Source organism: Giraffa tippelskirchi, chromosome 1, assembly GCF_054371585.1.
Source record: "Giraffa tippelskirchi isolate mGirTip1 chromosome 1, T2T-mGirTip1v1.2.pri, whole genome shotgun sequence".
Lineage (NCBI taxonomy): Eukaryota > Metazoa > Chordata > Mammalia > Artiodactyla > Giraffidae > Giraffa > Giraffa tippelskirchi.
In genome coordinates this window covers 165,303,310-165,327,991 of record NC_137275.1, presented here as the reverse complement: position 1 = coordinate 165,327,991, position 24,682 = coordinate 165,303,310, and the positions used below count along the sequence as shown (strand labels likewise).

The 24,682-nt window shown below is 42.0% G+C and overlaps 1 protein-coding gene across 20 annotated transcripts in view; it reads left to right on the top strand.

Moving 5' to 3' along the window:
• The window catches only part of TRPM3 (transient receptor potential cation channel subfamily M member 3), an 885,588-nt gene that overhangs the window by 845,527 nt on the left and 15,379 nt on the right, over nucleotides 1-24,682 (top strand). For all 20 annotated transcript variants that reach the window (XM_081505094.1, XM_081505047.1, XM_081505037.1 and 17 more), the window contains 3 exons: nucleotides 21,175-21,325; nucleotides 21,446-21,645; nucleotides 23,620-23,752. In XM_081505094.1, the coding sequence (XP_081361220.1) occupies nucleotides 21,175-21,325; nucleotides 21,446-21,645; nucleotides 23,620-23,752 (484 nt within the window). The remainder of the gene's footprint in view (nucleotides 1-21,174; nucleotides 21,326-21,445; nucleotides 21,646-23,619; nucleotides 23,753-24,682) is intronic.

The following is a 24,682-nucleotide window of genomic DNA, read 5'->3' as shown; positions in this document are numbered from 1 at the left end:
GGAATCAAGTGGTTTATTTGTAACTGGTTAGCTTGTTCCTACTCTTAAATGACTGACTGAACATTCAGTGGACATTTGGTGCTTGGATCTACTCTGTGGAACAGTTAGTGGTCAAGTCAGAATGGCCCAATATTTCATCTATTTAATTTACACCCAGACTCTCTCAGGCAAAGAAGAAAACCCTAGCCACCGTTGCTATCCAGCAAATTAACTTTTTAAAGTGTCATTTAATAATATGATCTAAAACTCTTCTAATCTTAACTATCACGTGAATCAAATTAGCAGAAAAGTCTGAATTATAGAATATTTTAAAATGCAGTTTTATTTTTACATGTACAATATCTTAAGTTAGGCTAGCTAGCTATGGACTGTTTAGCAAGAAGATTCGACACAAATAAAGAGTCCAAGAATCTAAATTTCAATCTTGAGTATAAAACAATTCAGATCACTAGATCTACAAAAGTATGAAAACCTCTTTATCTCTTTAAATCTCAAAATAGAGCAAATTAAGGCCCATGAACCATTGTTTGTGGATCAGTATTCTGGGTCAGTTCTGTGGAAATATAATTTAGATCAGAGCCAGGCCCAAACAGGCGTAAGTATAAAAAATATTAACTAATTCATATGAATATTTAATTATTTAAATTAAAAGAGGCTGCAGTGACTATATCACTGGTACCACTCTGCCCACTTGGACCTGTTCCTGCCATAATAATGGCAATTATTTTGCATTTTGAAGCACATAAACATGACTGTGAACATCTCTGTTGATCTCAGATGCTGACATACAGACTTCCACCAGTTAGTAAAGCCAGATCCCTTCATTTGATATTCCTCAACTTGACATCACTGGTTCCTGTTGTAATATAGAACCAGCTGGAGCAGTGCATATCCATGACAACCATCAGTATAACCAATTCCTTCACTCACCTAGTAACATGAAATAATAGACTATCCTTTATAACACACAGCAGCAAACAAGATTTGGTTTTGTTCCTTGATTATACATTATTTTGGGTTGGCCCTCAGCCTCTTCTCAACAGAGATCCTACTGCAAACCCAACACTACTATGTTAAATGAAGCTATCAGTAATGGTGGATGCAAATAGCTATACCTAAGAAAGCTCCTTATTCTTGGGCCCATTTACATACTTTAGTGAAATGGAGAGATCTCTGTTTCCATGGGTTAAAAGCAGACTGTTTACACAGTTAACTGGGATAAATGAGACCTATGGAAGCCTTAAATTGAGTCTTCAAGCCTGTGGGTTGAAGCATCAGAGCACTCTAAATGATGCTTCTGGGCCTGGAATTATTTCATACCCCTTCCAAAGAATATTAGTTTACTCATTTCAAAGGTACCATTGAACCATAAATAAAATAAAACCTGGGTTTTCAAATTTCTTTCGTTATATTTGTGGTGATAAATATACATTTTCCCATTTACATTGAATGTATTATCCACACAGATGTGGTTCTAAAGTAAGCATGTTGGCCTAAAATCACTTCTGGTTCAATTTACTCTGAAAATTTTTTATAACATGAAAAGAGTATTATTTATGAACATCACCATTTGAGAGCCAGACAAAAAGAATGAAACACAAAGATAGGCTAAATACAGATGTCTGGGCATAAAAACCTTCATGACTCTAATGTAACTCTCAACTCCATCACCATGAAAAATAACACAATGTGGTAGTTAAGGTGATGAAATCTTAGGTTTGAATCCAGGCTCTGAGGTCTCTTACCAGCTGTGTGTCTTTGGGCAATTCACTTGCCTATTTGCGCCTTGGTTTACTCACCTGTAATATGGACATAAAGAATCTACCTGTTGTGGACTAAATTGTGTCCCCCCAAAAGTTCATAGGTTGAATCCCTAACCCCCATTGTGACTGCAATGGGGCCTTTGGAAGGTAATTAGATTTAGATGAGTTCACGAGGGTGAGACGATGGGATTAGTGCCCTTATAAGAAGAGACTGAAGAGACCTTTCTTCTCTCTGCCTTCTGAGGACACAGTGAGAAGGTAGCCATTTGAAGCTAGGCTGAGGGCTGTCACTGGGGAACCAGATAAGCTGGCTATTTGATCTTGGACTTACTCATCTCCGGAACTGTGAGAAGTGTCTATTATTTAAACCACCCAGTTTATGGTATTTTGTTTTATGGCTATTTGAGCTAAAACACCACCTTGTTCTTTTCTTCATATTTTTATGAGCTGAAAATTATAAAGCATGCAGAATAATGCCTGAAATATAGCAAGTGTTTTCTTAATTGGTTTTCAAATGAAATTTTTTAAAAAAATAAATGAATGGGTGGGAAATTCTAAAGTGTTTCTTTCAGGGTTTCCACCATTTTGTCTTATGATCAGCCTCCATAATCTTAATAATCTTTTTAAAAAATTGTTTGTTACCATGACAAATGAGTTAATATATATGAAGGTATCTGACATAGAATCTGATACACCCATCTCTAGGGCATTTGTAACCACAGTTTTCTGGTATAAAAATGCTTGTTTTATTAATACTTGAGTTTGAGACTTGTTTCATCAGACCCACATCAACCTGTTCTTTGAAAAGCTATAGTGAAAAACCTGGCCATCTGCCTTATGTTGGTTCAAGTAGACATGTCCTATTGTGGCACCAAGGAACAATGATCTCACTCAGTCCACTGGACATTGGTTTTATATAGTCTTAAGTAAAATTGCATCTTACACTGGGATTTGGTTGTAGCTAGGTGGTACATTAAATGTATATAGGAGACCGTTCCTTTGTATCTTGTTAGCTAACTTAGCAGTCAAGCTGGATTTTACCCCATAACTTTCTTTAGCTTTCCTTCCTCTTCTCTCCACTCTCCCTCCAGGTGGGGGTGGGGGTGTGTGCACACATATATGCTTATCATTGAGCAAGCAGCCCAGAGTCTGCACGTTAACCATTCTCTTTTTATGAAATAGTTGTATAATATACAGAGAAAGAAAGAACATTCAGTTACAAACTTCCCAAGTTTGCAACCCCCAAGCTGGTCCACCAGAACCCAGAGAACATCCTCTGTTTCACAATTAAGCAAGAGATATAGTAGAAAAAGCCCAACTTGTTTCCTTTCTATGTAGGACTCAGAAACTAGCCATTGTATATTGCTTTGTGGTTCAGTTTTCAGATTTTCCTACAGGTCTGTTCAGATTAACTTGGCCAAAGGAAATGCCTCCTCTGAGATACTGCATGAAGCATAAGCTTAAGAAAATTGGGAAGGCCTTTAAAAAAAATATCATATGTTTTTCACATGTCATTAGCTTGTACTTTGTGTGATAACAAAGTGAAGCCATCTAATTTTCAAATACTTGAATCAACATGGTCAACTCAGTTGATCACTTGTGAAAAAAAGCAGTATCTTTGGTGTGTATGGGGTTTTGTCTAGGTACAGGAGATAAATACAGATTTTATATAAACCATCTATTTCATTTAAAAAGAGGTAACAACCAGAGGATGAGATGGTTGGATGGCATCACTGACTCGATGGACATGGGTTTGGGTAGACTCCGGGAGTTGGTGATGGACAGAGTGGCCTGGTGTGCTGCAATTCATGGGATCGCAAAGAGTCGGACACGACTGAGCAACTGAACTGAACTGAACTGAACAACCTTCCTATTTTCATGAAGAAAAGAAATGAGTATTTAAACCCACTCTTTCTTTGCATATGCATTGTGATAGATAGACACACTTTTGAATAAAACTGTCTAGAAGTTTTTCAGACTAACTGTGACTACAGCTTTTGGTTAGGTTCCCTGCCCCGGGAAAGGTTAACATACTTAAGAAACAGGGTCTTTGCCTGTCCCTAAGCTTATTGTTCATTGACACAGCAGGTACAGCAAATAGTTTGCACTAAGAGCCACCACTGAGGGGTTTAAGCAGCAATGAGAAAAGCTTGGATTGTGTTCTGAAGTCATTATAATAAGAACCTTGTTCCCTCTCCCAAGACTCTTACTGTGAGGACTTCTTCTATCGATAAAAGTTGATTTTGCTCAAATCAGCTTTCCCTCAGCAGGCTGCTTGTTTGGCCAATAAAGGCAGAATAACTGTTGATGTGGTTAGGATTGAAAGTCAGAGTGAGCCCGGGCACCTGTTCTCATTAGCCCTCCATCTCTTTATGGTGGTGGACACAGAGGGAGTCTGAGAGCTACCACTGCAGACTGGGAAGGACCAGGGTTTACCTCCCTTTAGTCCACCACCTGGGGACAGAAGGTTGGCCCCTATTTCATTTAAGGGCATGCATGCTAAGTCAGTTTAGTTGTTTCTGACTCTTTGCAACCCTGTGGACTGTAGCTCACTAGGCTCCTCTGTCCATGGGATTCTCTAGGCAAGAATACTGGAGTGGGTTGCCATGCCCTTCTCCATGAGATCTTCCCAACCCAGGGATCGAACCTCTGTCTCTTATGTCTCCTGCATTGGCAGTCAGGCTCTTTACCACTAGCACCACTTAGAAAGTCCTCACTTAAGGGCTTTGGTGGTCTATTGGGGAAAACAGAAGTAATGAAGAAAGGGCTTACTGAATAAATGAGAACTGTCAGGCAGTAGCCAGAATAGATGAGAGGGAATTACTCAGCTGCTTTAGTAAAGCCAATAAGAATTAACAATAAATAGCAATGCCTTATCATGACCTGATTGGATCCTGGGAGATCCTTTCACAGACCCCACATATGACATTCATCCTCCCTCCACCCATTAGCGTTCTTCCTTTATTCTCTGCTCCTTTCTGCATTACATCATCAGACTCAGTCCTGGTTCTTAGAACACAGCAGGAGTGCTTATGGCCCAGGGCCTTTGCCTTAGCCCTGCCTGCAGCTTCAAACACCCTCTCCCTAGACTGCTTCTTAGCCGACTCCCTCATCCAAGACTGGAGTCTGTTCCCATTTCACCTTCTCGTTGCCATTCCCAGGCACCCACATGCCCTCATGATCCTTCTTGCCCTGCGTTACTTCTACAGCACTTAACCCCTTCTACAACGCCACTTAGCTTACTTATTTATGATGCTATTGTTTATCTTCTGCGCACCTACCACCTCTCCCAATGCAGGCTGAAGAAGGGCAGGGATCTTTGATGCTTCATTCACTGGTGTAACCCAAGCACTTAGAACAGTGTCTAGCACATTGTAGGGGGTTCATGAATTCTTGTGGAATGAATGATGAGGGAATCTAGGCATGTATCATCATCATTATTAATATTATTTCTATTAATAGTATGATTTTATCAGGCTCAGACATTTTATTAATCATTGACTTACTCAATAGTGTATAGATGGCAAATATCAGACCTGGGACTCCAACTGAGCTCACTAAGTTTAGTAGCTTATGTCTAGTAAGTTCAAAGAATGCTTAAATAAGATGGGTCACTTATGGATAGATTCCAAAACAGGAAACATACAAGGATATTATTGAAAATATTCAAACCACAATTCAGAGCAAAGTGCCTGTCCCATCTTGCTCCTTTCTATGCCCCCCACCCTCCTGATCCACTTGATCAACATCCGAGTTTCTTATTTTTAACAGGTAAACTTTTCAAGATAAAAGTGTTTATTTTCACTGATGTGTGCCAGTGTTGCTCTGGGAAAGAAAAAAGTTGTTAGCCCACTATACAAGAGTGTACTGTCATCCAACTCTTTTGTTATAATAATGATAATGTTTCTATTCTGCTTCAGTTGGACTCCTATTCACATGACAGCAAGTGATGGGCGCTGGAATCTGAGCCCACCCATAGCAGTTGAGGTTTAAGTAGAGCACGAACTAACTATGATCCAGAGTCTTTGTTTGAGGAGCAGGAGTTGAAGTGTGAGATGCTCACATTTTATTAATAGCAGTAAACAGACAAGCAGGCAGAGGAGCCTTCAAGTGAAAAAGGGAGAGAGCAGAGTCTGGGATCTGGAGGGCAGTACAGGGAGGACAGGCCCACTCTCAGACAGAGCCAGGAGCTTGAGGTACAAATGGATTTCCTCTGTTATCTGTCACTTCCCAGGGGATTTGTAAATAATGTCAGCAGGAGCTTGTGTTTGCTTGCAAATGCATTCCTGAATATTAGGGGCCACATTGATTGTTTCCCTTAATGTCCTGTAACTCTGGGGGTGCAATTCGATGGGAGTCAGCAGGAGCCATGGATCATTTCTGTGGAGCTGGTCCAGCCTAGTATTCCTGATGAAATACACAGAGGTAGCAAAGCCTGGCCTGAAAGATTGGTGACCAATCCTTCTCAGCCCAAAGAGCCCAATGTCAGGTTGCTGGTTTCTTTTCATGTGACACTCCCTCTGGAAGAAGGCCCTGGCTCTTCCCTCCTCATATGGCCAGTAGGACAGATGTGTGGGGTTCTGAAAAATTATGCAGTCCTTTAAACAAGAACAAGAAGCATATCCCTTACTGTGAGGCATGGTGGCTTGGTGGAATGGACCCACCAAGGGAACCTTCCACAGTCAAAGTAATGAGGAGGGAGTCACGCTCCCTGCACGTGGGCTCCCAGCCCTCTAGGTCATCACAGAGCACCCAGCTAATCACCCTGTTCAGTTTAATTTCTAAAAACCAAGTCTGATTAGCCATTGGTCATTCAGTGAATTGGCTCCTTCCCTGTTATGGTAGAATTCAGTTCCTCTTGGACTGTTTCTGCCCTCGAAGCTCTGGACAGGGTGTCCTTGAAGCATGAGGCATCGGGATGAGAATGTCACAGTCAAGAGTTACAGTGGAGGTGGACACAGCACAAATTCTGGGAGAGTAAATCATATATTTGACTTTTTTCTCTGAATGTTTTTGGTTTCGGTTTGAAGAAGAAAGAAGCTTGTCTAATCCTATTTTGCTTAGGCAGATATCCAAGAGAGTGAGACGAGCCCTCAGTAAAATTGAAACTTAAGTGCTTTTTACTTCCATCCTTCCAACCCCTCTCTGAGCCCCTTCCTCGCTCTCTCCTCCCTAATTACCATGAGCCCCCAGCACACTGGATCTGGGCCTGCTCTGATGAAACTGCCAGCCTGAGAAGCTGTTTCTCTCTGAGGGGTTTATTGCTGTGTAGAGAAATGTTGCTTGCAAGAAAACAAAACCCACTCAAACTATATTAAATAAAGATTGACTGTAAGTGTCTAAGAGGAAACCTCAAAAACATTCAAAGACAGGAAACAAAGCATGTCGTAAGCTGACTGGAAATGAAGCTGGAAGTGGTTTTGGGAAGCCAGAATCTGAAGACATGACCAGTTGACTGCTTTTCTCTCTACTCATTTCCAGGCTCAATCAATCATCTCACGTTTTCTCTTCCTCTCTGGCTCTTGCTTCTCTTTCCTTCCTCCCTTTCTTACCCTTTCCTCTCAATGGCTTGCTTTACTTTTAAATGACTCAACTTGGTCTGACTGTGTGATCTCCAGTAAGTCCCTGCCATCTTCTAACTAAAGTCTCTGCACCTCAGTTTAATTTTTTATAATCTATTTTTAATTGGAGAATAACTGCTTTACAATGTTGTGTTAGTTTCTGCTGTACAACAACATGAATCACCCATATGTATACATATATACCTTCCCTCCTGAGTCTCCCTCTCACCTCACCCTGCATCCCAGCCCTCTAGGTCGTCACAGAGCACCCAGCTAATCACCCTGTTCAGTTTAATTTCCAAAAACCAAGTCTGATTAGCCATTGGTCATTCAGTGAATTGGCTCCTTCCCTGTTATGGTAGAATTCAGTTCCTCTTGGACTGTTGGCCGGAGATAGGCCCCAGACTCTTGTCACATAATTTCACCATGGGGCAGTTTCATAGCATGGCAGCTGGCTTTGTCAGAAAGAGAAAGAGAACGAGACAGAGAGAATGTTACCAGGATGGCAGTCAGACTTCTGTATTCTCATCTCTGAAATGACATCCATCATGTTTGCTGTCATATAGTCTCTAGAAGTGAGTCATGGGTCAAGCCCACACTCACACTTGTTCAGTCCTGCCTCTTCTGTGATGTTTCCTCAGACCCTCCTGCCTTGCGGACCTCCCCTTGTCTGACTCCATTGCATTTGGTGGCTGGGCCACCACTGGACATTTCTCACTTTCTTCCAGGAACATCTGATCGTGTGTTTGGCATGGCCCAGTCTCAGTGGCTCCCTCCGTTGCCTGCAAGATCTTCCTTACCCAACAATCCAGTTCCTCCTTCCCATGGAAGATGCTAGAGCACAAGTTCTGGGCTTTGTTTCCAGCTCTGTGTTCCCCTGGAGAAGGCAATGGCAACCCACTCCAGTACTCTTGCCTGGAAAATCCCATGGACGGAGGAGCCTGGTAGGCTGCAGTCCTTGGGGTCAAAAAGAGTTGGACGTGACTGAGCGACTTCACTTTCACTTTCACTTTCCTTGGATGATGGTGAGACCTGCTCCCTGGGCAGTGATGGGATGTGGCCTGAATTCAGGGAGGAGGGTGAAGAAATTAGGAAAAGGCTTTGTCAACCTGAGAGACCTAGGGCTACCTCTTCTAGCCATGAGCAGGGCCAGGGGAGTGGAACATGTATATCAGGCATCTTTGACATTATCTGTTGACAACAGATATTGATGTTATCTATTGATAATGCTGTAGGACAAACCACTCCAGAAGGCAGTGGAGTAAAACCGTGAGCATTTATTGAGCTCAGTAGCCTGTGGGTTGCCTGGATGGTTCTTCTGTCTTGACTAGGCTTGAGAATGTGCCAAGGGGTCAGCTGGCTGGCAGCTGATCCAAAACAACGTCAGCTCAAACAACAGAAGTAACTAGGACCAGAAGCTGCTGTGTTTTATCCTCCAGCAGACTGGCTCAGGCATGTTCCTCGTGGTGATGGCTGAAGTGGAAGAATGGAAACAAAAACACTCAAGGGTGTTTTCAACGTTCTATATGGGTCACATTTGCTAACACCCCTGTGGTCAAAGAAACTCACATGTCTAAACTCAGGGGCAAGGAACCAAGGGGCAAGGAAATAGAACCTGCCTATTTTAGTCAGAGAAATAAAACTGTCAAATCACATGACAAGGGAGGTTGGATACAGAGGGAGAGAAATTGGAGCTATTAATGCAATCAATTTGCTGCATCATGACAATAGACTCACTGACATGTACAACAGCAGGTCTAGGTACACATCCTTTCCCAGCAAATTTTGTACAGGATCTTACTGATAGTAATTCCTGACTGCAAATAATGAATTTTGAATCCTCCTTAAATAACAGCAAGTAAATGACAGGTGTCTCTAAAGTAAAGAATAAATTAAAAATTAGCTAGAACACAGAAACAAGATAACAGAGGGCATTGGATGTTCCCCACCTCCCCCCTCCCCTGCCTATAATTCACACACAACATACCTAGGCTTATAACATCTTGCTTTCTAATTCACTGGATAAAAAACCAAAAGCTTATTAATTTAATTGTGCTTCCTAAATAGCTGAAAGCTGAGTGTGTGTAACCCTAACCCTCTCAAATTAGAGGCTCTGTCATCAGTGACTTCTTTTCCCTCCTGGTGGTGTCCGGGTTCTATATCCATGCAATGGGGCCTAGTTATTTGTTTGCTTTTCTGATAGGAATGAAAAGAATACAGCTTTTGTAAGTGGCCCTTTATAAGTTAGCTCCTGAGATAGATAATCTAGTATGGGGCTTATTCTGGGCTTCTGTTCCTTTTCTTAGATTCATAGAGTAATAAAATGTCTGGACTAGATGGGGCTTAGAAATCATCTGGCATTTCCCAACCTTTAGTTAGTCCCATAAATCATTCACTGTTTTGTAACATCTGTCCACTCTGTAATATTTTGAATTAAGTTAACACAATTTCAATGCCTAAATTAATTTATTTTTAAAAATTAATATTGTGGCCATAAGTTGAAAACTCAGTGTGATTTGATATAATAGAAAATGACCATAAAATAAACAGAATGAAAACACCATGTTGTTATGAAATTCTGTCCAGATGCTTGGACCTTCAGCCTGCCCAGTCTTTACTAAAAAGGAAGCTTAGCAAATGTGAATGAAGCATTAAAGAAATATTATCCTCAAACTGATTCATTCTCTCTGATGGAATCTGGAAGATGCAGAGAGGCTTGAAGGTCATGACTTTCTCACTGTCCAGTTCAGTGCTACTTAATGCCCTGTTCCTGTATCCTACAGTCATCTTGGACTTCCTGAGTTGTGTGGACATCATACTGGAGGGGATGTCAATAGTCCAAGTCGCTCCATTCACAGATGAAGGAACCCAGGCCTCCTCTTACGCCTTTCTCGTGGTTGCCTTTGTACTGTGTCACTACCAACTTGCCTAACATTTAGGCTAGGGGAAGGGAAAAGAAATGAACCACAAAAGAAGTAAAACACAGAGCTGGTGGGTAGTGCTTTCAACTCTACAAAGTTGGAGCTTACCTGGTTTTCAATTATATCTTCTCTTCCTGGTCTCCTTTCCTAGAGGACATTGGCTGTAGCCTATTGAAAGAAACAGAAAGACCCCCTTTCTTCCATAAAGAAGACTTCTGCCTGGATTTACTGCTATCTAGGACTCTTAGATCAGGAACCTTCTAGACTGTTCATGGAATTCTCTAAGCTAGAATACTGGAGTGGGTAGCCTTTCCCTTCTCCAGGGATCTTCCCAACCCAGGGATTGAACCCAGATCTCCCTCTTTACAGGTGGATTCTTTACCAACTGAGCCACAAGGGAAGCCCAAGAATACTGGAGTGGGTAGCCTATTCCTTCTCCAGTGGATCTTCCCAACCCAGGAATTGAACCAGGGTCTCCTGCATTGCAGGTGGATTTTTACCAACTGAGCTATCAGGGAAGCCCTTCTAGATAGATATAACTATACAAAAGGAGGCGTCTCTAGTTCTCTTGCCCAGAAAAGCTATGTGTCAGAAAAAAAGGCCAAAAAAGCAGGGCTATGTAAGTCTTAATTCCTTGGAGTAAGCCATAAGAGCTGTGCTAATAGCATTCTAAATCCTCCATGCCAAACTATGGATTTTCAAAATAAGGTGGAGAAATCCTCTTTGTCTTCTTATCTTTCCAAGGTGGAATTTTAGTTGAAAATTCTTTTTTTAAAAAAAATAGGATAAATGTAGTATTATACTCAACTAAGCTCTTTATTCCATTGTGTATGATTTGGAATAAGCTATAATGCAAAAAAGCAAAATGGCTGTCTGAGGAGACCTTACAAATAGCTGTGAAAAGAAGAGAACCAAAAAGCAAAGGAGAAAAGGAAAGATATACCCATTTGAATGCTGAGTTCCAAAGAACAGCAAGGAGAGATAAGAAAGCCTTCCTCAGCGATCAGTGCAAAGAAATAGAGGACAATAATAGAATGGGAAAGACTAGAGATCTCTTCAAGAGAATTAGAGATACCAAGGGAACATTTCATGCAAAGATGGACTCAATAAAGGACAGAAATGGTATGGACCTAACAGAAGCAGAAGATATTAAGAAGAGGTGGCAAGAATACACAAAAGAACTGTACAAAAAAGATCTTAATGACCCAGGTAACCACAATGGTGTGATCACTCACCTAGAGCCAGACATCCTCGAAAGTGAAGTCAAGTGGGCCTTAGGAGGCATCACTTTAAACAAAGCTAGTGGAAATAATGGAATTCCAGTTGAGCTATTTCCAATCCTAAAAGATGATGCTGTGAAAGTGCAGCACTCAATATGCCAGCAAATTTGGAAAACTCAGCAGTGGCCACAGGACTGGAAAAGGTCCATTTTCATTCCAATCCCAAAGAAAGGCAATGCTAAAGAATGCTCCAACTACTGCACAATTGCACTCATCTCACACACTAGTAAAGTAATGCTCAAAATTCTCCAAGCCAGGCTTCAGCAATACATGAACTATGAACTTCCAGATGTTCAAGTTGGTTTTTGAAAAGGCAGAGGAACCAGAGATCAAATTGCCAACATCTGCTGGATCATCAAAAAAGCAAGAGAGTTCAAGAAAAAAATCTATTTCTGCTTTATTGACTATGTCAAAGCTTTTGACTGTGTGGATCACAATAAACTGTGGAAAATTCTGAAAGAGATGGGAATACCAGACCACCTGACCTGCCTCTCGAGAAATCTGTATGCGGGTCAGGAAGCAACAGTTAGAACTGGACATGGAACAACAGACTGGTTCCAAATAGGAAAAGGAATATGTCAAGACTGTATATTGTCACCCTGCTTATTTAACTTACATGCAGAGTACATCATGAGAAACGCTGGGCTGGAGGAAGCACAAGAATCAAGATTGCTGGGAGAAATATCAATAACCTCAGATATGCAGATGACACCACCCTTATGGCAGAAAGTGAAGAAGAACTGAAGAGCCTCTTGATGAAAGTAAAAGAGGAGAGTGAAAAAGTTGGCTTAAAGCTCAACATTCAGAAAACTAAGATCATGGCATCCGGTGCCATCACTTCATGGCAAATAGATGAGGAAACAGTGGAAACAGTGGCTCACTTTATTTTCAGGGGCTTCAGAATGACTGCAGATGGTGACTGAAGCCATGAAAGTAAAACATGCTTACTTCTTGGAAGGAAAGTTATGACCAACCTAGACAGCATATTAAAAAGCAGAGGCATTACTTTACCAACAAAGGTCCGTCTAGTCAAGGCTATGGTTTTTCTAGTGGTCACGTATGGATGTGAGAATTGGACTATAAAGAAAGCTGAGCACCAAAGACTTGATGCTTTTGAACTGTGGTGTTGGAGAAGACTCTTGAGAGTCCCTTGGACTGCAAGGAGACCCAACCAGTCCATCCTAAAGGAGATCAGTCCTGGGTGTTCATTGGAAGGACTGATGTTGAAGCTGAAACTCCAATACTTTGGCCACCTGATGCAAAGAACTGACTCACTTGAAAAGACCCTGGTGCTGGGAAAGATTAAGGGCAGGGGGAGAAGGGGACGACAGAGGATGAGATGGCTGGATGGCATCACGTACTCAATGGACATGAGTTTGGGTAGACTCCGGGAGTTGGTGATGGACAGGGAGGCCTGGCGTGCTGCAGTCCATGGGGTCACATAGAGTCGAACACGACTGAGCGACTAAACTGGACTGAACTGATTGAGGCATTTCTTCAGCCATGTATGAAAGAGACTATCTTCTTGAAATATCCTTCTTCTTCATATTTTTAAACATGATGTTGATTTCATCAAATACTGGTGTTTCATTTCAAATTTCTCATGCTTTTTGAAATCAATATGATGTATGTATTAAGTAATCAATGCTTCTTTCCCCCATGCCTTACAGAATAAAATCGAAAGAGCAGGTGTCCATCTTTGAGACAAGGATACCCGCACCTGATACCTATTATATGAATCAGATTTTTTTCTTCACACTTAGAATTTTAGTGTCCCATACATGTGTTACCTGATCTGAACAGCTTGAACTATTATTTGTGTTAATGAAAGCAAGAAACATTCAGATGTCTATCAGTCTGTCTTTACCTTTGTTCACAATTGAGATTCCTCTCAACCCCATGTTGGCTCTTTCTCCAAAGGCAGAGGTAAGAGACTTTATAGTTGAGCAAGTTTTCATGGACATCCTGACCCTGTTCTTACTGTCTTTGAAATAGTGACAGAGGTAGTAAAGCTTTCTGAGCCTCACTCCTTCACCTTTAAATGGGGCGTTAAAATCGATCGTGTTAGAGTATTATAAAGATTAATATAGGTGATGTAAGTAAAGCTTATAGCACAGGACCTTTCCTTGAAGCTTGTGATAGGTGGTCACTAGCATTATTACATTGGAAAGGCCATTTGAGATAGCGAGGAATACATACAGGCTTTGGGGTCAGAGAGGAGGAGGAGCCATTTCTGCCTCATTCATAATTGCATCTCCAGAACCAATTCCCACTGGCGCAGAGAAGGAACTCATTATTTTTTTGGATGAGTGAATGAATGGTTCTGGCATTCTCCCTTACTAGCTGTGTGATCTTGGGTAAGGCATGTCACTGCTCAGTGGATGTTTCCACAGCTGGAAGGTAATACATTTGTTATGGACTTACTGGGAAGCTTAAGTGCAATGGCTGATGTGAAGTGCCCAGCACAGAGGCCAGCACATGCTATGCTTTCCACAGGTGTTTATTCCAAATCTCTACTGTCCTTCACTTTTGATGATCCCAAATAATGAACTAAGATCAGCAGTTCCTACAGAAGCATCCATTTTAAAAGTTGTCTTTTAAAATGGGCAGCAGTCAGTGTCAAGGAGCCCAAGATGTATGTAGGTGGCCTTTCATCAAAAATGTCAGGGTCTGAGAAAACCACGATGTCTAATTTGACCCTTTTGTGTTCCTGGGCAACTTCAAGGTAGTATAGTTTGGGCAAAGGCCAAGCCATGTGGGCATAAGGAGGATCCTGAAAAGAGGCATAGAAATTATCTTTTACCAAGACCTCATTTTCTCATTTTTTAAGGAACTAAGAGGAAGGTTCCATTTCTTGCGTCAACGTCAGTTGATTGGTTGTGCTTTTGGGAGTTTTGTCTTAAAAAGTATCCCAAGGCTACCACCCAACAGAAGAGTATCATGATGATTAGCAATGTCTGCTGTGAGTTTAAGATGGGGTGTTATGGCTGGTGTGCCATGAGATTTATACAATAGCATTCAAAAGGGAGATTTGCGATAGACTTTACCCATGTCAGGCATGACCCTTTGCAAGTTAATAGCAAAAACAAATAACCAAACGTCTATGTTTTTCCCCTCTTTCAGCTTTTTGTTCTCAATAGGAACCATCTCATATTAGCAGGTCATGGTGGCACTTAAGATCTTGAAGTAAATAGGAAAACAGATACTGACCCAGTGAAATTGATCACATATAACCCTTACAGAAATGCCTGGCATTGCAGGTTAAATGTACAGTGTGTGATATTTCTGCCCGCATTATTTTGGCAAATATTTATTGATCATCTTCTATATGCCAAGCAATCTTATGGCTGCTATAGTGAACTAAACAGACAAAAGCACTTTTCCCCATGGCTTTAATTCTACTGAGGGATACTGTTGACTTTTATTTTGGCTATTATAAAAATTTATCTATGATTAAAAAAGAAAAGACATTCCAGCCACTCCAGAACATGTACAGAAAAAGGAGGACTTCCTTACTCTCACCTGCATAATCTGGTTGGTTATGACTACACAACCTCTCGTTGTTCTGGAGTCCAATCATCCATTTCACTTCTACTTTATCAATGCACTTTCAGCTTTCTGCTTTGTGATATGCCCATGTGACCCACATAGATAAACCATAGAGAATCTGAATTCTCAGATGTTTCATCCCTTCTAATTTGGCCATAATTGCATAGATGTAGGCGCCCCACTCTGTATCTGTACCCTCACCCTAGGCCTTCTGTGGCCTAATCTATCTATGATCAGCTTCTAGAACAAGGTTTTATTCACTTTGGGAGTAACTAGAAGCGTTGGCCAAAGTTTTACAAGTGTGTATACCCTACTGACTTGATAATAAGTAAAATCTGTACCATTAGTTTGACTCAGAGGCCCCAGTTGGACAACTGAGCTTTGACCAGTGTAGACCTCTCATGCTTTCTATACTTGCTAAAGAAAAAGAGCAACAGAACCTCTGGCTCCTAAAACCCCAAAATTGTGATTCAACCTTGATGCAGGTCAGATTTCACATTCCCGGTTGCCCCTTCCAGTCTCTTCATGCTATTCCAAGGCTCCAATGCAGCCTCCCAGGCGTGGCATACACAAAATGTCAACATCTTTAATTACTGTGTACAGGGGACAGGGAAGCAAGTGTGATTTTACTAGCCAGGACTAACTGCAAGTGATAGAAACCCAATTCAAACTGACTTAAGGAAAAAAGGAATTTTATGGTTCATATAACTGAAGAATTCTGGTTTTAGGCATGGCTGAATTGGGAATCTGTTTCTCTTCTCTGTGATGGAGTCACTCCTGGGCAGGCTATCTTCACTTGGTAGACTTACATTGCAATGTAAAAAGAGAACTTCTCTTCAATATGCATCCCAGCAAAAATCCCAAGCCTTATGCTCATTGGTTCTTATTGGTCGGGCTAGGATCATATATCCATCTTTGAACCAATCATGGACAAATCTCCTCGAGATGGAACTGCAGCTCATTTCACGCAAATTTCTGGACTGTGAGTAGGGGAGGGACAGTTCCACCAAGGGAAACCAGGATGCTATTACCAGAGGAAGGGGAAATGTATACTAGGCAGGTGGAACCATCAAACATCCTCTAGAGCAGTGGTCCCCAGCCTCCGGGATCTAATGCCTGATGATCTGAGGTGGAGCTGATGTAATAATAATAGAAATAAAGTGCACAATAGATGTAATGTGCTTGAATCATCCAAAAACCATCCCCTACCCCAGTCCATGGGAAAATTGTCTTCCATAAAACCAGTCCCTGGTGCCAAAAAGGTTGGGGACTGCTGCACTCTGCACTGACTGTCACCAACAAAGAGGAAGGTGACAACTTGTCATTTGGTATGAAAGTGGCAGTGACTATACGTTTACTTCTTGCAAAAGGGTTGGGAGAAAAACCACTCATGTCAGGTTCCAAAGCAGGGAAAGAGGAGGTGCAGTGGTAGCTACCAGCCCACATATTCCCAAACATCCACCCATGTGCCATCTTGGGTTTATGTGCCCTGGAGTGTTTCCCTGGGAATATGAACCCCAGATACTGATTGGGACCATTTTACAGTCCAGATAACTTATTCCCCATCCTAAAATCTGCTGCTTGTCCTGCCTTAAGGCACCCCATTCATCTTCATCAGTGGTAGACATCTGTAAGTTTGAGTCATAGCACCTTCTAGTGCAGATAAATACTCTGAGCAAGGACATGGCTAGGAGCCATTACAAAGCAATGCTTGGCACTAACTGCTGCATATAATGTTCACTGCCTCTTTGCTGATTTTACCAAATGAAGACTGTTTCTTACTGATTCATTTTTATTATCATTATCACTGTCACAAAGATCATCTAATTCATTTATACTGCACTTGTTGTTGTAGAATCTAGATGATAGTCCTTAAGGCTGATCCTGAGTAGCAGCCTGCTTGGTGTCACTCAGGCTAGAGGGGCTATGGCAGTTCTGCTTCTTCAGAGCCCCCAGCAGTGCTCACCCAATAAATGTGATGTCTATTCCCTTTCTGTGCCGCCTATTGAACTGTGAGTTCCTTAGCAACAGGGACTGTCTCTTTAACCCCAAGCATCTCCTGTACGCAACATGTTATAACCACTCAACGAATGTTTGTAGAAAAAGTGCTATGCTTAGTGATTGCAAAATAAAAGCATTAAGACATAGTCCCTAACCTTGAAAAGCTTCAAGTCTGTTAATTACAAAAATAACCATTGATGACACCAACTAATGTTAATCACTGTTGGTGTTAAAATGCTGTGTGCTAGATACTGAGATAAGTGCTCTCCAGCATTATCTCATTTAAAGATCTTGACGCTCTCCCCCATATGTACTACTACCCTTTTACAGATGAGAAGGCTGAAGTTCATGGAGTGAGCTAACATGCTGCTACTGCTGCTAAGTCGCTTCAGTCGTGTCTAACATAGCATCATTTGAAAATGGTGGAATCAGGATTTGAACCCAGATCTGCTAAATTAAAATGCATATTTCTAACCACTGAAGTAATACTACCATTCTATAAAGGCAAGTGGAAAAAAATTGCGGGAAGATGGAATAAATCAACACTCACAGGATTGTCAGAGAGTTCCCAGAGCCAATTATGATGACACCAAAGCAAAGCAAATCTTATATAAAGATAATGAGTTGATCCAATTTTGTAACTAGTAGGGAAACCAAGCAGAGATCCAGAGACATGTTAATGACACTATCTGAAGACTTATGGAAATGTGCATGGGCCGCCTGAAACTAGGAAGCACCTACTGTTCTCACTGGTTTTTTTCTCTAGGCTGGAAGAAAGTTTTTTTCTCTAGTGGAGGAAGTGTCTGCATCTTCACTAAATATGGGGTCAGTGGGACTTCCCTGGCAGCTGAATAGTTAAGACTCCAAGCTTCCAATGCAAGGCATGCAGGTTCGATCCCTGGTTGAAGGACTAAGATCCCTCATGTTGTGTGGCCAAAAATGAATAAATAAATATGAGGTTGAAAGATGGATGAGTCCTGCCCCTCACAAGTTTATTTTACATTCTCCCAGAATGTAAAGAGAAATCGCAGAATGACATTAAATGGAAATAGGGATCACACTTGTAAAAACTATGTGCACTTTGTCCCTTACCCCAAGCAGTTCTTTCTGCTGCTCGTTATCAGCTTCCACATAGAGATCTGAGCAGAAGCCAAAGAAAAGGGCAGCACAGGTCTGACAGCCCCAAAAGAAGTCAAGCCGGGAGGAAGCAGGTAGGATGGGTAGGGATACTAAGCTTTGCTGAGGAGAGAAAAGCAAAGTGAACTAGTCCATGAGTCCTACAGCCAGGTGGGTATCAGAGACCCAGGCATCTGGTTGAGCATGAGAAGCTTTCTTGCCAGGCCATGGGTAGGATTTCTGGAAGTGACCTAAGGAAAAAGGTGCCAGCAACTGCTTAGAGCTAGAACTGTCCAAGATGAATAGGCTTGCAGAGCTGTGGCAGATGTTAGTGCTCAGCAACCAAACTGTGTTTAATGATCTCCTTTAGTCACTCAACAAACAGTTTTCACATGTGGATGTGTGTGAATGTGCTGTGTGTATACACTGAGCTGGGTGATGGGAAACCATGAAGAGATATGTTCACACTGGGAATCTTATGTTGGACACAAAGACCAGTAAATTGGCAACAGTGATACAGTATTGAGAAGCCCCCTCTACCCCCACCCCCACCCCACCCCTGCCAAAGGGGCAAACAAAGGGAGCTCTGGGATTACAAGTAAGACAAAATTACTAAAGAAAAAATTGTTCATGACATTTGGTAAAGGAAGACTTTGTTCAAGGGGGGCTACTGCAATGAAATTCTGTAATAGAAGAGAGACTAGGTTTGACTCTGAGTGAAAAATAAAAGGGAAGTTTATAGCCAGGAGCAGGGAGTGGGTCAGTGGATGGAGGATCACTAACAGGAAACAACAGGAGTAAGGGGGATTCTGGCTTGCCTGACCTAATGTATTTTTACTGAAGACAGGCCAGGGTGATGACACTTCAGGTGGAAGACAGTGAAGGATGAGGAATGTAATCAAATGTTGATAGTGATCAGTTACTGAGGATGGGGATTCTGGCTAAATGTACTTAGCAGAATTCTTGCTAAAATTGGACAAATGCAGAGACAAACGTGGAAGTGCACAAATTGAGGCCACAGAAGAGCCTGAGTCGAGTTTGGTCAAGCAGAGGATCTTTGTCAATACCTATCCCCGTCCGGGTTGAAAAGGAGCAGAAAGTTAGCCAAAAGCTAAGTGAGCACTGAAGAATGATGAGGATTCACCCAAGTGAAGTATGGGAAGTAGAAGCAAGGTGTCAGAGGGGCTTTTTGGAAGCATGACTCAAAGTCAGGAAGTAAGAGAGAGCATGACATTTCTGGGAACTGCAAAAACTTGGTCTAGTTTGTGCTCAGAGGGAGAGGTAGAAAGTGGCAAGAGATGGCACCAAGCTAACTACCCTCGGAGTCTGGGCTTCATCCTGGAGCCAGTGAGGGCCTCTATCATTGGGTTTTCATTCCAAAGGAGGAAATGATCAGGACCCCTTACTGAGCTGTCTTGGGTCAGTAGTGACACAACCGCCAACAACAAAAAAGATGCCAGCTCTTTTAGAACACCTGATTCCATGCACACCTGATCCTCTTGCAGGCACTTCCAAAGGAAGCACTTTGGCCATCTTTTCCTGCCATTAAAACAGAGTCTTGGTGACCTGATATTATTAAAACCCTCATAAGTTGAGAAGATGTATTTTGGACCTGAGAGCATATCAAAAATCACATAATTTTTCCAGCCTAATTTTAATTTAGTAGACTCATGTTAATGGCACCTGAGAATTATTTGGGAAATCTTTGAAAGAAATATTGATGCCAGGGCCACCTTCAAAGATTCGGATTCAATTATCTGGGGTGGAGTGGGCATTGGCAGTTTTTAAAGATCCATAGTGCTGTGAACAGCTGCAGAGCACAGAGCCTAGCCACCTTAACTCCTGAGAAGGAAATGGACTCCCCTCGCCATCCTCCAGGTCCTCCAGCCAAGATTCTCGGTCAACTTTGCACACTTTCCCAGCAGATCTTCAGAAGCTGCCTATATCAACTGCTGTGACTACTTCACGCCCCACCCCTCTTTTACAAATAGATCCAAGAGGACCCTGTTCTAAAGCGGGCATAAGACAGCTGGAACAGGAGGGCGACCTCACCTACCCCTGGGCACTCAGAGCCATCAGCACCATCTCACTTCCTGGGCTGTGTTGTCTGTGCAGCATTGAAGAGCTTTGTCAAGGATTTGTTTTCCCCTGGATTCACCCGGAAACTCCAAGCAGGCCTCATTAGCACATTACTCACGCTCACCCAAGTCCCACACATCACTTTCCTCCTCACCCCCACCTCCAGATTTTTTCTTTTTCTCTACTTGCTCGTTTATTCAGTGCAGTTGGGTTTTGTTCCCTGTGCCCCGAGAAGCACATTTTTGGAATGGAAATGCTGCTGGAAAAAAAGCAGGGTCCCAGCCCATCGCCCCTCGTTGTCCTCCCCGTGAAATGCCATCCATCAGGAGCACTGAGTGACAGTCCTCCTAAATACTTCCCAAGGTGCTGCCCTGTTTTGTTCCTTCCACACTGAGACAGCAAATCATTAACTCAGAGCCCCTGGGTTGTTTCTTGCAGCAATTAACAGCTGCCCTGGTGTTAATTCCCAATCGATAGTCACTCGATGTTGCTGCTCTTTCAGCTGTCGGCTTCTGACCCCCACAGCACACTTTGAAAGTAACGTGATGGGGCAATGAGACTCTGCCCCTCCTGAGCTTCTGGAAAGCCCTCACCAGGCTTCCTGGGGAGACCCAGTGCCCCAGGGACTGAGCCAGCCAGCAGGGGGCTCCACCCATCTCTTTCAGATGACAAATTCAGGAGACTGGCAGAACCGACTTCCCTCTGCAGTGGCAGGCCCTAGGGATATTCATGAAGCTTTTGTTTGTTTATTTAGGCTTTTCTGGAATTCTTTTCTGTCTGTTTTGTGATGGCTGTATTTTTCCTTCATCTAAAAAAAAAAAAAACCCTCTCATTCAAATCAGGCTATGATTTTAATCCCAGAGACACACAACTTCTCACATCTTGCCTGTGTTGCTTCCTCCAGCTCCCTGTGGACAGAATGAGACTCGAGAGGATGGTAAAATAATCCAACTGCCTCCCTGCAAGACAGGAGCCTGGATCGTGCCGGCCATCATGGCCTGCTACCTCCTAGTGGCAAACATCCTGCTGGTCAACCTCCTCATCGCTGTCTTTAAGTAAGAGGGTCTTTCTTCAGAACCCTTGGAATGGAGTAGGGAGACTGAGGCAGGAGGGGAGCGTGCTGCTGCGGAAAGCAAGGGTGTTTCTCACTTGATTGTCTCTGGTCTCTTTTTCAGCAATACATTTTTTGAGGTAAAATCAATATCCAATCAAGTGTGGAAGTTCCAGAGGTATCAGCTCATCATGACTTTCCATGAAAGGCCCGTTCTGCCCCCACCTCTGATCATATTCAGCCACATGACCATGATATTCCAGCACCTGTGTTGCCGATGGAGGAAACACGAGAGTGACCCAGATGAAAGGGACTACGGCCTGAGTAAGCTTTGAGTGACAACCCCCGGCAACCACAGAGCAGAAATCCCCACTGCTTCTATAAGCCATCATGCAGGACCACTGGGCACCTGGTTCCTCCTGCTTCCGGCCCACAGCTCTGAAGACTTGGGAGGGATAGGAGGGTATGCTTGATGAAAAATGATGCTGGAAAGAAGACAGGAGAGGCTGAAATTGAGCATTCTTAACCTCTCCCCTTTCTTAGTGAGATAAAACCAGGCTCCAGCAGGGCTGTCTTAGCACCTTCATAGGTTCTAAGCTTCTTACTTGCCAGGCATCCCACCACAAGACATATCAACCATGTTAATATGCTCCCAATGCTACTGTATATATAAGTTATGCATCCTGACATACAGAATTGTAGGTAACTAAGTTTGACTTTCTATGATTGTTTTTGGATCTCTCATGTTTTTAGGTCTTAAACATTTCCCAAGCCTTAGGGGTTGTTCCTATATGACTTCATGAGGAAACCAACAGTTTTTTCCACAATCCAAGGATAAAAAAGACCTTCCACCAACCACCTTCTAGCCCAGTATTTCTAAAAGGAAATTCAATTGGGGGAATAATTATTTATTATATAGAATTGTTCCACACATTGTAGAAGATTTAGCACATCCAGCCTCCACTCATTGAATACTAACAGCTCTTGCAAGTTCCTAAATGTCCCCTGGGTATACCCACTGTTAAGAACAGTAGGATCCAGCCCCATACAAGCAACCTCCTGTGGTTTCTCAAAGTGTGTCAAATAGACCACCTACACTAAATCTACTGAATCAGAGCCTTTAGGATTATGGCCCAAGAATTACCTCCAGGTGATTACTAGTGCAACTAAAGTTTGAAACCAAAGCCACTTAATAATCAACTGTTTCTCTAAGTCTGAAGCTTTTAACAACAACTTTGACATAGCAATGCCTGACCTCTTTCGAGACATTAAAATTAGAAAGATGGAGAGGGGTTAAGAATTCCAAAATTCACTGTTTCCATTTGAAATACCCATTTAGGCAAGTAGAAAGCTCAGGGGAGAAAAGGTTCGGATTTCCACTGGACTCTTTCTACCACTGTATCAGTCACTAATTTGTTTATTTGTTATAAACAGAACACCAAATGAACAATAACACAAGTATGTAAGGTTTTACTTTACTCACACAACAAAAAGTGAAAAGGTAAATAGCCCAGAGCTCAATAATGACTTACTAAAGTCAAAGACTCCAAGCCTATTTTTAGACTCAGCTATTCCCTGTCACACTGTCTTGTCTCACAGTAGCAAAATAGCTGCTGTACTTCCAGTCATCACATGTTCGTGTTCAAGGCATAAAGAAGTATGAAGATGAAAAAAAGGTAGAAAGAATCAACCACATACCTGTAGTTTATCAAGAAACCAAAATCTCTTTCCAATACCTTTGAAAGAAAAAGGCGGTGAAGGTGGGGTGGGAATTGAAATGTCAACCCTTTCCTGCAGCAGATTTTTTTTTGTACCTTGAGCCAAACTGTGTTTCTTGATTGCTGCTAACTCCAAGGGATACTGGAAATATTTGGCTTTCCAGTCTCAATAGTTGGAAGAGGGAGGGGAAATTGGGTTACAAAGGGCTTTTAGTAAGGCAAATGAACAATGCGAGTCTGCCACACTCCTCAGCCCAGGAGTTTTTAATAAACTTTTCACTGCATAGCTTCTCTTTCCTTTATTTAGCTACATTGTAAGCCTTACAACATATATTATTCTAACCAGTCTCTGCAGTAAACCAGGTATACTTAGGTGAGATTCGGAGGTCCATAATGGATCTAACACCCAGAAAAAGGACAATGACACAAGTCACCTGACCGGGTTTAGATTTAGTTTGAGTCTCAGTGAAGAATCAAGGCACCATTCCCTAACCTGATTTGAGTTAGGAATGTCATTAGGCCCACAAATCAGGTTCATTGCTTTTACTTCTCTGCCTCATCTCTCTCATCTTTTCGACAGAGCTCTTCATAACTGATGATGAGCTCAAGAAAGTACATGATTTTGAAGAGCAGTGCATAGAGGAATATTTCAGAGAAAAGGATGATCGATTCAACTCGTCCAATGATGAGAGGATACGAGTGACTTCAGAAAGGTGTGTTCTCTGGGCACATGTCTTCTGGGGATGTTTTATACCATGGCATGCCTTATCAATTGATTTTGTTTGCAGGACCACAAAGAAAGCAGAGATCCCCCCCCCTTTTTTGCTTACGTTTATTGTACAAGAAATCATTGAGCTTATGAGAGAACAGAACATTGTCTAAAATGTCTATAGATCAAAATTCCAGACTTGTAAGTCCTAAATTTCTCCAGCAGGCGGTAGAAGTCGCCTTCTTGGACACTGGAGATTGTTGAGTCCAGGACAGGGCAAGAGCTGTTGGCTCAGACCAGAAATTGGAAAGTTCAGACCTAGACACAAACCAAGAGAGGCCCAGCCCACCTCAAGGGTCTCATCAAGTTTGTGTTTCATGTCGATCACTGAGCATCTTCTCCAAAGGTCAGGATGGTCCTAGTGCCTGGCTTATATGGGTGCTCAATGCCTTCCGAATAAACAACAGCAAGAGACTTGTGAATCAGAATAATTGTTGAGGGTGTTTTTTCCAATTATTTTGTTTTTTTTATTCTTATAGAACAAGGTAAAAGCAAAGACATAAAAGCAGATTTTTTTCTACTTACTTATTATACACTTTTAGATCTCACTGACCAAATAGGTTTATAGACCAGTTGGGCTGTAAGGAAAAAAATCTCAAAATAAAGAGAAGAGAATACTTTAAATTTAATAACTCTAACTTTATGCAAATAAATTTACATTTTTCTGATTTTCCTCATTTTGCTGTAGTCTAATACAAACTTCATTCCAGTCTGGCATATTCCAACATTTGGGGCACTGCTTTTCTGAAGAACACCCCAAGTATTACAAAACATTAGTGTAACTTTAAATTTTAAGCAATTTGCAATATAAAGATGGCAGAAGTTACTTATAAATAGTGGGAAAAAGGATGATACATTGATGACATCAGTTGAT